At 34.3% G+C, this 14,749-nt stretch overlaps 1 protein-coding gene across 6 annotated transcripts in view; it reads right to left on the bottom strand.

Moving 5' to 3' along the window:
* MON2 (MON2 regulator of endosome-to-Golgi trafficking) overlaps positions 1-14,749 on the bottom strand; it is a 71,426-nt gene that overhangs the window by 9,703 nt on the left and 46,974 nt on the right. For 3 of the 6 annotated variants that reach the window (XM_021547424.4, XM_085568419.1, XM_077783492.2), the window contains 8 exons: positions 13,159-13,302; positions 12,635-12,652; positions 12,240-12,368; positions 10,323-10,513; positions 3,621-3,696; positions 2,548-2,671; positions 1,594-1,801; positions 803-885 (listed from right to left, as the gene is read on the bottom strand). In XM_021547424.4, the coding sequence (XP_021403099.1) occupies positions 803-885; positions 1,594-1,801; positions 2,548-2,671; positions 3,621-3,696; positions 10,323-10,513; positions 12,240-12,368; positions 12,635-12,652; positions 13,159-13,302 (973 nt within the window). The remainder of the gene's footprint in view (positions 1-802; positions 886-1,593; positions 1,802-2,547; positions 2,672-3,620; positions 3,697-10,322; positions 10,514-12,239; positions 12,369-12,634; positions 12,653-13,158; positions 13,303-14,749) is intronic. The other 3 variants (XM_021547426.4, XM_077783491.2, XM_021547429.4) reach the window with 3 other exon arrangements.

Genomic DNA, 14,749 nt, shown 5'->3' with positions numbered 1-14,749 from the left:
AGATTAAAAAGGTTTTTTTTTTTCCTATTCCTCCTAATATGAAATGCAGGGAGATAGAGGGAGGTGTTGTATACACAATTCTGTCCGAATTTCAGAGTCCAATGCAGTGGACTTAACCAAGTTTCCTTCCAAGAACTCTCCATGTATACCAGAGGTGCAGCTTACAGGAGGAACAGGATAGGTGATTTTAAATGAAGTTGAGGTCTTTCATTTGATTCAGCCCTTTAAATAAACCTGTCAACCATTTACTCAGGCATCAATGAGAGAAGCTCAGTCTAGAGGACAGAAAGTAATAGTGCAGGAAGAGAGGGAAAGCAAGACCACAAGTGTAAATATCTACCAGCCTGTCCATGCATTTAACTTGTACACCCCTTTAACTGCAGAATGCACCTGTGTGAACACGAACCATAGCAACCTAAAAAGGTATCATGAGAAGGAAAAAAGGATCTAGCCAGGCTTCATATATTTAAGAATTCCATTAATATTTTATAGAACATTTTTTTTTCTTTGTTTTCAGAAGACACTAAGCTTTATCTAATAAAGGACACCATAAATTGAAGATTTCTCTTTTATTAAATATATCTTAGGTCCTTATACTTTTAGTCATACTGGAAAGGTTTTGTGGCATTTCTTGCCAGCTACCTCTCACCTACATATACGAAGAATTACAGAATAGTGACTCTTACAGAGTACACTTTTCTTTCAAATTTCTGTGAAAACTACTAAAGAAAATAATAAATACATCTTTGGGGCAGATATAATGTTACCTTGTTTTGAACAATGTTATTTAAAAATAACTTACCATTTTCAGGTTGAGTCTTTTTAAGTGAATCTATGAGAGTACTGACAGCTTTTAAAACAAATATGATTTCTGTTACTTGCTGCCTACGGATGAAAAAACGCAAACAGTCAACTTCTCATTTTTGTTTCAAGAATGTAAGTTTTATAGAAAGTTTCCCACTATCATTGCTGTTGTCTCATCTAGGACAACTTTAACTTTGATACTGGAAACAGTAACACCATACAAATCTCAATCTGAAATACACATATCAAAGTACGTGATAAGGCTAACATAAAGATAATAAATTTCCACATTAATGATCAAAACCTTCAAAAGCTAAGTGAATTTCAAGTAAGTTCCCATTTTAAAGAATTTCTTCATTTTTTGATCTAAGTTTTCCACTTCAAGAACAATTATTTGAGTAATGATTCACAATATTGCTGTTTGGATGTTTTATTTTTGAGGCGATTCTACTCATCTCTCAATTTAGAAACTACACACAGCTCTACTGGGAATAAAAGGAAATCAGATTTCAGAAATATAGTGCTGAAGATAGCAGAAATATTGTTTTCAGTAACTGAAAACAGTTGTAACACCACAGAATATGACCATTGTTACTTAAAGGTTTTTCTAAAAAAAAATGAGTACCAGCACTTTCTTTGAAATATCTTCCCTGTAAACATTTCCCTGCCTTTTAAGTTTCATTCTGTCACACCCCCTCATTTTTTTCATGACTAAATGATATTTTGAATGCAAACTTCTTCTCATAAAGTCCTGGTAATACCCTTATTTTCTAAAAACAATGCACATACCGTGGAAGAGGACATTTGCCACTCAATCTCTCATCTTCTATGTAGCGATGCAATACATCCTGTGACCTTTTCAAGAGCACAGAAAGTGCCATTCTGGAGATGTAGCCTTCTTGAGGAGTTGTAACTTTATTACTGAATGAAAACTGGAGCAGTGTTTCAAAACACACCTTAGAAAACTCTTCCCTCATTCGAATATCTATTTCGGCTTCTGTCAAAGTAAAATGATGCATTTCAATTGTTCAGTGTGCATGATGCTGCATTTCAATCAGTTTATTATATGCTGAGAAAAAGTTATCACTCCTCTAGTATTAAAAAATATTAACAGTAATAAGAATAAATATTAAGAACACATTCTAAGAAAAAATGACTGCAAAAATCACAATAGTTTTGAACATAAGATATGAATTATGACACATTGTCTGTAACATGTCATATAGCTGACATTGCTTTAATTATAAAATACATTAAATAATCTAAACCCAGCAAACAATCCTACATCATAAATACTCATATTTGGTACTGTACAATTTAAGTATTTTTTAAATCTTTCCAAAAACCCCTACAAATGCTTTTTATTAAAGACAGAGAAGGTATATGGCTATACCTAGCCATAGTTACACTAAGGTCATTCAGGTTTTAAGAACAGGATTTCCGTCTTACAATTGTCTGAAATTACTATTAGAACTGGCACAAAGGAAATTGATATATGTAGAAAGTAACACAAGTACAATATTATATATGACACTGTCCAAGCTGTAAGGAAGTAATTTTCAAAAAATTGCAAGGAAAGCTTGGCAAAAAATACAAAATACAATTTATAAAAAAGTTTGATATCAAACAGTCTCTACTGAATAGGTGCCAGGGAACTTCAAGTCTATATCATAATAAGTACTCAACATTTTAATTTTTTTCTAGTTGATTTAAACACTAATTTTTGTCATTCAAGTACCATACCTGTAAAGGAGGATGACTGAGAATGTATTGAGCCTTTATTGAGCATAGTCATTATCTGACCTACAAATTCCTTAGGAATAAAATTAGCATATGGCAGTATCTCTGTGCTGATAAGCTGCACCACCTAAAATAAATAACATATATTATATTGGTTTTCTAAATACTAAAACTGTAAATCTAGTATGAAGAAACATTTAACATCTAAATGTGATTAAGGCAATACAAATTAACTCTCTATCCTTGTCTTGATGCTCCCATTCAGGAACAAAATGAGTTTAGATCTCCATAAATTAATGCATTAGATTTGAGAGTTCTGCTCACTGCAGACAGAACCACTCACTTTTCATTCAGATATTTTTGTGTCCCAGCTACCCCTCTGGAAAGATGATGGGATGAAACCACAGATACTACCATGTCTTCTCTGCAACTCCTTTTGCTTTGTACCCTTAATAACTGTTCTGCCACATTTTTTTGTCCTGGATTGAAAGAAGTCCCTCCTTACTTCAGGTATCATCTTCTCCTAATTTTCTTCAGCCTTATGCAACCAACCATACAGCCATCTCTGTGCTGCACGAACTACACACAGTTTCTTCATTGATGCCAAAGCTTCTCAGTATAGAGAACATATCTTAAGGGCAACAATGTCTAAGAAAAAATGTCTTTTTGCTGACTGCCCCCTCAACACAGAAAGCACTAATTTCAGGTTTAATTGTCAGCTTTCTCTCTGGTCTACAATTATCAGTGTAAATGTTCAGCAATAACATAATAAATAAGGATACATAATGAGTTAGAGGTAGAAACACATTATGGTTTAGCCATATATATATATACTGTTTGAAGTTGAGATGACAAGAAGTAGTTTTTGGCATCTCACTTCCTACCTTTTGCATCACTCTGAAGCAGCTGAACTCTGGACCTATGAATTTCCTGTCTTATTTTCAAAAATGAAAACAGTATCACAGAAAAAGTAATGAAGGGGTAACTTTTAAATAAATTATTTCAGAACAAAATGCAACTTGTGAATTTCACTAACTTGTTAATTTTAACAGTATTACTTGTTTTAGGCTCCTTACCTCAACATCAATACTCTCATTCTTCTGAAATTCTTGAATTGAGAGATTATCAGGAGGTGTACTAAAAATAAACATACTGCGTTATATTTTAAATTTATAACACGTGTAAAAAGATAAGTATGGGAAAGTATATTATATTTACAGTTATTACATGCATCAAGTTGGTACTATTATATGGTAATGATTAATGATCAAAAGGTCAGGTTGAATGGGAGCTTTGAGCAACCTAGTCTTTTCACTCACTATGCCAGAAAAATACTTTTGAGTTCAATGGTACATATTAATTTTTTTTTTAATTTTACATTTTCTTCTACATTAATGAAACTTCTTTCATTAATGGGATATTACCATGTCCTTTTTTCCCCTGCTAACTGAAATGATGTATTTGTTCTCATTCTTAATGAATTTTATTAAAAGAAAAACCCCTTTTATAAACAATAGTTTTGAAGAAATGTAGAACTTTTTGAAGTTCTTCCATTAGATATATATATGACTTTGTTTTCAGATGAAATGTCCAGAAGTGATTCAACAGACCCCGTGGTAAGTAGTTCAGAGCTAAGCACGTGCTCACAGGCAAGGCTGCTGCCCAGGGTAAGACTGCAGACCTGTGTCAGTCTTGTCCTCAGAAGGGTACTCATCTGGCCTGCCTCCTCTGTCCCATTGCCAATTTAAATGAAAGTTTAAGAACCTTGAATGTTTTGAAATCTCATTCAAATCTGATTTGTTTAGCTGACAGATGTTTTGTTTTGAGTGATTTTTTTCTTCCAATACTCCTATACATTGCTGACAAAGATTTTTCTGAGATAGGCTTTTTTCTCCCCATCTTCTGAATACTTAGCATAACACACTGAAGATCAGTCTTCACACCTACAGCTGATTTTCAGTTTTGACAGTTAGGAATGTATTCTGTATGTACCAATGTTTCTGCTTGAAAAATTAATATATCTCTGCTCCTCAAAGAGACTTTATGCAGAAAATGTCTAGATCACTTTACCTATGAAACGGACATGTGTTACATGTATGACTTGAAAAAAACACAAATAATAAAATATTAAATTATCGTATTTATTACTGGGTTGTGTATTAGGGAGTCAGGAAGTTTGGAATTTTATGTTGAAAACACAGAATAAAATAAAATATTAAGTAGCTGTTCAGTCAGTACCTTTTCTAACACACAGTTTATAAGTATGCAAAATGTTTCAACAGTAATTTAAGCTACTATGATGCACAGAAATGCAGGTCATGTTGAAATACATGGGAAGATTTCAATCTGGCAGCTCCTAATTTAGGACTCACTTTCTGAGCTGAGGTGTTCAGGCTTTTCTGCCCAGTCATCCATATCTGATCTCCCTTACCTAGTACATATTTATTCATGTAGCAAATTATTCCCAAGTAAATAGATTTTTGTCTATGTGGATACATCTATCTAGGGGCCAAATGCTTTGCTGTTCTGGCACAACATATCCAAACCGTACCAGAGGGTCAGGAGCCATGAAAGGTAAGAGTGTGTGCAGCAACTTTCCTCAGTACAGAGCTCCCAGCCCCTGCCCACTGAACAGGGAGGGCTCCAGAGCCAAGACCTAACAAGCACCCAGAGTCCTGCTATGCACAGCACTCTGCTCAGAATAATCTTCTGAGAAAGTATTGATTTAATTCCCTCATGTGAGCATAGACTGCTCTCTAATAAATTATATATATATATATGCACACACACACACACACATATTTGGTGAATTTTATTATATATAATGGCTTGACATGCTTCTATGAAAGCCTCTGGGAAAGAAGAACAATATGAAATAATAAACATATCAGCTTCTTACTGAAGATAATTTTGTGTAAAATAAGTTATATGAAATGTATTAATTTTAAATGTTGCCTTGATTTATGACAAAAATCAAGATTATTGAGTTCTCAGCCATCGTTTGCTCTAAAAGAAAATGTTAAAAAGCTGAAACTTCTGTCTTGGAAGTTGCTAATGCCCTATGACAGTAACACTTTTCTTTTTCATTTACCTGGGCTCTCCTGGCTATACTTGAAATTTCTTATTGTACAAAGCTGCAGAGACAATTTCTGCTGTGCTCTGTACTTTTTAAACATCAGTGAGTATCCCTTCTCATTTATCCCCATAGCTGGCTTGAAAGTCTGTTCCTATCCAAAAGACAGAGGTGGGACCATGCTGGGGCGAGGAGGTTCACTATTTTAAATACAGCTATTCACAGAGCTTTAATTTAAGGGTTCAAACTACAGTGACCTCTTCTCTAATCAATGCCAACTCAGTTTCAATGCCAGAAACAATATTAGGCTATCTACACATATGATTTCTAGAATCACGGTGACTAGAAGAGTTACGAGTTAGATTAGAAAAATGTTTGAAATATTGGTTAAAAATTTAGAAATAATGTGAAATAATGTGAAATAATCTCATAAATTAGAAATAATGTGAGATAATTTCATTTTTCTACCCAATGCTCAGCCAGGTAGAAACCTGGAGAACATGCATACAAAAATAAGGCAATGTGCACTGGCAAATTTTAATGAAAGCTGAAGGAAAAAAACCTAATCAAATCTGTTATGCAGTGTTGTTAGGAAGACTGACTGCATTAAGGCTTTTGGTGAGTCTTTCAGAGATGCAGCTGTTTCATATTTAGAACCATCCCAGCAGTGCTAAGTCAGGCTTGGAGAACAAAGGTTTGAAGAGGACATAGAAAACGCAACCATTTGCCTGGACAGACAATAGCACAGAACATCTAGAACATTTAATAGTGGAAAGTGAGGAGTATGAAAATGTATCAAGACTGAAAGTAGAAAAAGAAGGGTGTTTTGTGACATACCATTCCAGTTTCATTGAAACAAAGAGCTTAGGAAAAACTACAGAATGCCAGCATAAGAAAGTGGATTTTCAGTTCTAACCATATTCAGGTTTAAGTGTATATATCTAACTATTCCTGTCACAAGGGGTGGCATGTTAGAGAATGCTAAAAATCCAGATAATGTGGTAATGGAGTTACTCTGGCTCACTCTCAGCCTCTTGGGCAGTCAGCTGAACTGCATTTCATAAATTCTTTGTGCTTCAGAACCTTTTCAATCCATGCTGGCCTTAGTCAGATTTGTACACTCCTGCACCTAACTTAATAACCTCCCTGTGCTGTGTGACACATTTGCAAGTTGGAAAGCCACCTGACTCACAGCTGCAGTAAAGCCACTTGGACAGAGTTACTAAAACCAATTCAAGTTTACAAGTCACAAATCTAACTAAAAGCACTCTCCTCTTCTCACCTATGGCTTGGTTAATCGATTTGGTGTTATGGACAAAAATCCAAGTAGTACCAGAAGTTTTAAAAAACATAACTTGTTGTTAATACAAATAAATCAGGAAACACACCAAAACCAGTTCTATACAACCTGGCTGTTCTTAAATAAAGGATGGATAGCTGGAAAGTACATTCTCACTGCCTTCCCCTGCAACCTGAAGGATGACATGCATGTCAACACAGCAATAAATTTTAGTTGTTACTTTCAAAAAGACTGAATAGATTCTCTCAAATTACCCTGGAATAAGGCACCACTATAACTAGCATATGTTTTCTATTAGAATTACAAAAAAAAATTAAAGAACATACTAAATTTGAAAATTCTGGATTCAGTTTCCTTACAAGCAGAACAACTACACATTTAAGAGGCTAAGTAAACTGCAATTATAAACCACTAGAAGATAAAATTTAGCAAATTTCAAACCAAAAAGGACAAGTTGCCCTACTTGCCAAGGGTAGTCTCACAGCATCTTGCACAAAGTGCAGAAAGATTTTAGCAAAGGAAATAAGAAGAGGATTACCTCAATGTGGGGAACTTCCACAGCTATCTCTAGAGCTCTCCTTACACCACAGCGAGAGAGATACGCTTCAGTAGCAATATGGGGAGGAGGAGGAGAATGAAGAGGATGAAGAAAAGGAGAAATGACTGCTATTACTAATTGTCCTGACTAGTGGTATGAGGAAGATGCATTCCCTTTTCAGCTTTAATGGTTTTTAGGAACACAAGGCTCAGGCTAATAGGAAGAACAAAAACTATCTATCTATCCTAAAGATACCAAGGGACAAGGCTCTAACTGTATGTAGGAGAACCATACACTTGGAAGGCAAACTGCTATTTAGAGAAAGATGAGCATTAGGGAAGTAAAAAAAAAACCCAAAAAATCTGCAGATATTCTGTGGCCACACAAAATACAACTAATATGCAAAATTTATCTACTCACAACAAACCTGGAAAGCATAATGCTAGTGGCTATTAATTATACTAACAGGTCAAATGATCTTGCTGTAGCCATGTGGTTCTACAATATACTGGCCTAATTTTAGTGCTTTAATTTAAACTTTGAACTGTCTAAGTGAAAAAAAGTTTCCTACACTTTTCTAAGGACATCTTTAATTGTGATGAAAAAAATTTCTCTAAAACACATTTTGTACGTTAAATTATAGCATACACTCTGGTTGCTAAAGAGGCAAAACCAGATTTAAGTCAAGACAGACATTGTAAAGCATCATAAATATACTATTTTTCTTTTACCTCCAGAGAATATTTGCCTGTACATGACAAATGAAAAAAGGCATTAGAATTAACCTAAGTAATAGCTTCTAGCAAGCAACACATTAAGATGAAATTTCTACTTTTGAAATAAAACTCAAGTAAAGTATAAATCACTCACTATAAATTAAACATATTTGTTATAGACAGATTTAGCCAGAAAGTCATGCAGATGATAGTGGATTATCCTGAATTACACTAAAGAGCTGGGATAATTTTTCTTCCCTGAATTTATGAACACTTAATACCAAGAAATTTTAGTCTTGTTCAGCTAAGAACATGCAAAACTGAAATGTTTAATTTGCTTTGCAAATATTTAGGAATAATTAAATTACAACAAATAGTAATATGCACTTCCAAAGCAACTTTTAAGTGAACATACATTCTTCTACAATAACCTGAAAAACCTTCATTTGAATTCTGTACACCCAACAAGGATATAGATTACAGGGTGTTAACTGGTGTGGACTGCCTGTGTCAGAACGGAAGCAAGAATACTAAATGCAGCTGAAAAGAAAACCAAGCAAGATACTGCAAAGATTACTTTACAGTAAAGAAACAGTGAAGCATAAAATAAAACCTGGGAAGATTGGAGTGTCTTTTATGCCATCATGGATGACCTTTTCTATTCTATAGGTCCTCCTACTTAATAGAATTTTCTTTCAAGTAGATGCAAAAACAATAGGAAGGTTTTTCACCTGATTGTCATGTAATCCTACTGATGATATTCCAAACCCATTCATTATTACATATTGTCACTAACAGATGTGTCTCTAAAATAAATTATCATTGGTATTTTTTTTGTATGCTTGTTTGTTTTGGGCAAGCTGCTATTTATCCATCATTTGTAAATACAGCTATGTTTGGTTGCTGACTTTTGTGTGTTTCAAAACTAAACACACAGCATATTAGTTTAAGGCACTGAAGAATCTTACTGTTTTCTGTTAAAAAGAAAGATATATTTGTTACTGAAAATCAGGGAATTATATTTTTCAGGTTCCAACCTGTTCTTTATTCTAAAACACTATTAGATATACTTAAACTACTCCTAAAAGATGTTTGCCCCAGATGCTTACAGAAGGTAGAAATTCCATACCACTGCTAAGAAATTATCTAAAATACCTAATCTTCCTTAGAGTACCCTTAGTGTCTAACCTTGAAAGTCTTTGCTGTACTGAAGCAAGTTTTCATCCATTGCCAAGGGACAAAAAATTCTTCTCTGAAGCAAGCTTTTATTATATTCTGAAAATTTACAATGTTTTGCTAATGTTATAGTCTTTTGTTTGAACAAATGAATAGATTCAAGGCCAGGCTGGATGGGGATCTGAGCAACCAGGTCTAGTGGAGGCTGTTGTTGCCTATGGCAGGCTGTTTGGAACTAGATGATCTTGAAGACCCTTTCCAACTCAAACCATTCTATGATTCTATGATTAAACTGTCTCTGAGCATTACTATTTTTCACTTCTGGACTTTCTCAGCCTGCCCACTGTAGATTGAGAATGTGTTCCATTCTTGAGAGGAATCTGTTCATCTTTATAGTAATAAATATGACTGTTCAGTTACACTTCTCAAAAACTATCATAAATAAAATGTGGCTAATTATTAAGGTGCAGTAAATTTAACTTAGGTAGAAACAAATACAACATAACTATGGGCTTCTATGTGAAAAGCAGTGTACTAAATAATTTTTAAAAATTCACATTAAGTGTAGTATTTCAAGATAGAGCTAGGACAAATACATATAGTTAATGCTGTTAATTAGAAAAAAATACTGTTGTAACTCTATTCAAAGTGAAGAAAGGAACAAATTGTGTACATATCAGCAACTCTTTATCAAATCTAGAGTAAACATCCTCGGGAGTCCATACAGAGCCCCCGTCCTGTTCAGAAAGATTATACCATATTGAGAGTTCAGCTGAGCTCTTTCTTGGTCTTACACTTCTCCCTTTGATTGAAGCTTTTTGTACTACTTTCTCAAGTATAGCTTTTTGAAGTAGACAGATTGGTTACCTTTTCTCTATTTTCATATATCAAATAGCTCTACTGAAACATATAGTGAACAAATTGCTAATGAATTTTTTTCATTAAAGAAAAAAAAAAAAGGAAACTTGTGTTTACCTTTTAGTGAATAAAAAGTCTTCAAAAGTATTTGCTAGCTCTGGCCACATACTGTCAAATTTTCCGGAAGATGCATGCTGCCTTGCAACAGGTAGTCCAATGGAAAGAACTTTGAGAAGAGAGGACACAGCTAGCTTCCATGTACTTTCAGAAGGACACGAGTACTTCAGACTAAGAGGTATTCTAAGTGTCTGCAAAATGAAAGTCAAAATAAAATTGATAGTTGCTCAGACAAATCTAAGCTTACAGCAAGATTCTACACAAGAGCTCGGAGGACACTGTTATAGATGGCAGCACACATCCCTACCTTTTCTGCTAGTATATGAGAGGGCCCTTTACAAATGCAATTCTGAAGATGATTTATCATATACCAGCTGGCTAAAGCACAGGTCTGTAGCCAAATACAAGGTTAGAAGTCATAACTGGTCCATTATCATTTACACTATGAAATTACACACTAATTTTCTTTTCTGTATTGCCATCCACCATTTCTGCTAAGTCTGACAAATGGCCTTTCCTAACACATGGGAGACTGCAGACAGTCTGTTATCACAAGTGTATTCTAGAGAATTCAGACCCTATAAAGCCATCCCAAGTGCTTCTGCAGTAAAGAAAAAAAGCCTTCATTGCATTTAAACTTTTCCTACTAAAGCTGAACTTTAAACACTGGAACATAAACACTGGAAGAAATCTGGTCATTATTGACTGTTAAACCACATGAAATTTGAAAGGACAGTTAGTGAAATTCTAAGATAAAGGCTACAATACAACTCAAATGTAAAGCAGATGAAAGCACAGCAAATTTTAAGCCTTTTAGATAGAAAGCCATCTTCAGTATCTATAATACAAAGTCATGAATAAATTTTAAAACATTAGATATATGAACTATTTACACTTATATGCATTCTTTTTGGTATTGTTAGTCAAACTTTAGCACCTGATAGTAAGTTATCTTGGAAAACCAATTATTTGTTTGACATTTCAAATACATAGTGACTAAATTCAGGTACTGTATGTATGACCCCCATGCCTTTAGTGCAGTCTCTGATTTAAGGAAAACAAAAGGAAGAAAGACTCACTCTGACTCTCACAAGGGGGCAATTATAATTAATTCCCTATAGCAAAAAATTGTGACAGCTAGAATCTAACCTAGAAATAAACAGAACTTTATTTTTTCTGCTGCTTTTGGTCATATGTGTCAAATCTAATTCCTCTCTTAATCAGCAAAAGATTTAGAGACATGAAAAATAAATTTTAAAGCATTTTCATATATCACAGTAGATCATGTTGTTATCAACTGCAAATGTTACAAAAAAGTGGTATTTCTATCAGTTTCACCAACCCCATTAAAACAGCCAAGTGGAAAACAACTCCATTAACTCTGAAATACAAATATTTCATTCGCAACAGATTTCAAGTAATATCACCTGTTTTAAACACATTCAAGTTTCTAAATTTCTATACAGAAAAATCCTGATGTCAGTCAAGTCATTGCAAACAAGCCAGGTCAGACACATTCTTATTTTCCAGACTTCTGGAAAAGTGTTTATACCAGTCTACAAAAACTGGGCTTTGGCCTTCAATGCCATATGTACTAAGGGGCCTATTTACCACACTCAGGTGTATAACACTTTCAAAGTTTAATATTTTGTGGCCTAACACATGTGTTAATTTTTATCATAACACTGAGATACTGATGCTGACACTACCCAGCTAAGAACAATACAAATAGATTAATAAATGGCCTTCCATCTTCCAAAGGAATGATTCCCTGCTGCTCCTCTTCATAAAATATCAATCTATTTATTACAGCTTGAAGCTTCCTAGGAAGCATTTGGTGACACTAACTGAAAATAAAACTCATGATTTTCAATATAAGCTCATTAAATTCAGAGCGCATGCAGGTTAAACTTTTACCTTAATAATGTTCTGAAGAACCTTCTCTGTTACCACAGCTTTGTGGCAAGCTGTCTTTTGGTATAAGTCCACCACAACTTCCAATGATCTCTCTGCAAATGGTACGTAATTCAATGCCACCCATTCTGCCTAGGAAAAGGAATTAGCAAATTACTAAATGATACATGAAAATATATTAATTAAGGAACAGAAAGTGTTTGTTTTGCACTGAACTCTCAGTTTAATGCATGCAAGGTTTGCTAAAAATATGGTCCAAGCCACAAAACCGCAAATACAACATAGTCTGGCTATGAAAATGTACTCTACACTGAAGTAAAGTACATTTAAGTAGGAGAAATGTTGCAGCCTAAGCAAGACAACTACATTAGGACAATCTTTAAGGAAATTTAACTCACCGGTGCAAATAGTTGTATCTAGTGTGATTCCATTGTGTTGCAGGACAAACAGAATAAGAAGAATTAATACATACATAATAGTTACCTCTTTGATTACACTGAATCAGATGCTCATGCTTAGTGAACAGCAGTGTACACAGATAAGAAATATTGAACACATTCCATTTCTTTACAGCATGTGCAAGTCAAAAATCTGCAGCTTGAGGGAATTTTCTCCAATCAAAGATATCATGTCTTTTTGTTAAATTTAGTATCTCTTGTAGGACAAATTATTTTAGATTAATTATTGTACAAACACAGACACATTTGTCTGGTGTCCAAGCCAGACCTTTCCTACATGAAGGAATACAAAGTATAAAAGTAAAGAAAAATGCAAAGAGAGTAAAAAAAGATAAAAGCATGTAAAAAAAACGTATTACACAACATGCAGTTTTTACAGATTGAACAAATGCATCTTGCTGGACATGCTATATCTGAAGCTGAATTCCAGCCAAGTGAAATGAGTGAGATTTCTAATTAATTACCTGATTATACTTTGCATTTGCAATGTGCTTTGTTTCCAGCTGTCCATACTGTGGAGGCTTGCAGGAAAATTCTACAAAGGCCAGTAGTTGATCAAAGATTGCAGGGTACATTATCTGCATACCTTCTGAGCCCACACATATAGCCTTTATCAAAAGAAAATACATTAGCTTAATATATATTTCTCAACTTTTTGCTCTAACACCTTCATCAGTACAAGGAACTCCTAGAGAAAACTCCCCATTATAGGACTATGCAAGAGTCATGCTGTATGAAAAATCGTGTATAGTTCAAATAGGTTAAGGAAATTAAATTTTATTACTTTATTGAAGTAAATCAACTTTCAAGATACCTGGGCATATATAATTCAGTAAATACAGGTATCTCATCCAATAAGAGATAACTTTTCTTCACAAACTCTCCTTTGACTTGTCAGTAAAATAAAGTATTACATAAGTCTCGTAAATAGATCTCAGCCACATCTTAAGTTCTACTTCAATAAACATTTAAATCTCAGAAGTAAATCATAGAAGGCTTCAAAAAGTAGTAAAAAGAGTGTCTTATAGAAAAAAATAGAAAATTAGAATTATATGGTTTGGCATAGCTAAAACTTATAATCTTGCTTTAAAATGTAAAACATTTCAGGAACAATGTATTTACATGACCCAAAAAACCCCAAACTCCCCTATACTACAGCAGTAAAAGACTAGAAGATGAGTTCTAATGAGAAATAAAAAGAACAAAGAACAAACCAAAGGGTGTAAAATGGTCTCAACATATGGAAGACTGAAAAGCAATGCAAAATCCTTTCCATTCCCATGCTCTTGAGTTGCAATGGTGTCCTTTGTTAGTGGAATCACATTATAAAATATATTTATTTAACTAGTCAGGGCTTAATCTGAAAAATGTTAGGTTTTTTAATGCTATTCAAACTGCAAAGTTGTTCCACAACTTCAGAGAAAATCAGAACTGACCCAGGTCTTCTTGTATCAGCAAAGAACTTGATGCTACATGCAAACACAAAGAAATGTTTTGTTTCAAAGATTGCAAATATTTACATACTCTTCTTTAATGCTTCCACTGTGTACTCCTGCCTTAATGCTTTCTGTGTGAACTCCTGAGAGTATAAATTGATTTCAAGACAGGAAGAAGGTACTCTGGCCTAAAGGAAAACCATTTGACTCATGGCCTTTGGTTCACATCAGCACTGTCTGGCTGCCTTGCCATGTGAACTGTACTGTGTTCATACAGCCAAGAGGAGCAATCACACAACTTCACAGAACTTACTGATGTCCAAAAATACTAAAATGTTTTTAGGAACTTCAGTGCTGTTGTGTTAGTAAAATAACTATAGGTCAGATGGGAGGTTTGAGGTACCATCTAATGGAAGTCTGTATTTGCAAAGGCTTATAACTGCCATGGTAACCCAGTGACACTGGGAGTGGGGAAGGAAAGATGTCTCACTTTCTCATGTAGAGTTATTGCAGCTAAAACATCTTGACAAGAACAAGAGTATAATAATGTGCAATTTTTTCCCCATGTTAAAAACTTTAACCTTCTTTGAAAAGCCCTAATGCCTCAGCCTTTGGAAAT

Source organism: Lonchura striata, chromosome 1A (genome assembly GCF_050655825.1).
Source record: "Lonchura striata isolate lonStrDom1 chromosome 1A, ASM5065582v1, whole genome shotgun sequence".
Taxonomy (NCBI): Eukaryota; Metazoa; Chordata; class Aves; order Passeriformes; family Estrildidae; genus Lonchura; species Lonchura striata.
The sequence above is the reverse complement of the archived record's forward strand: the minus strand, read 5'-3'. Positions and strand labels throughout refer to the sequence as shown.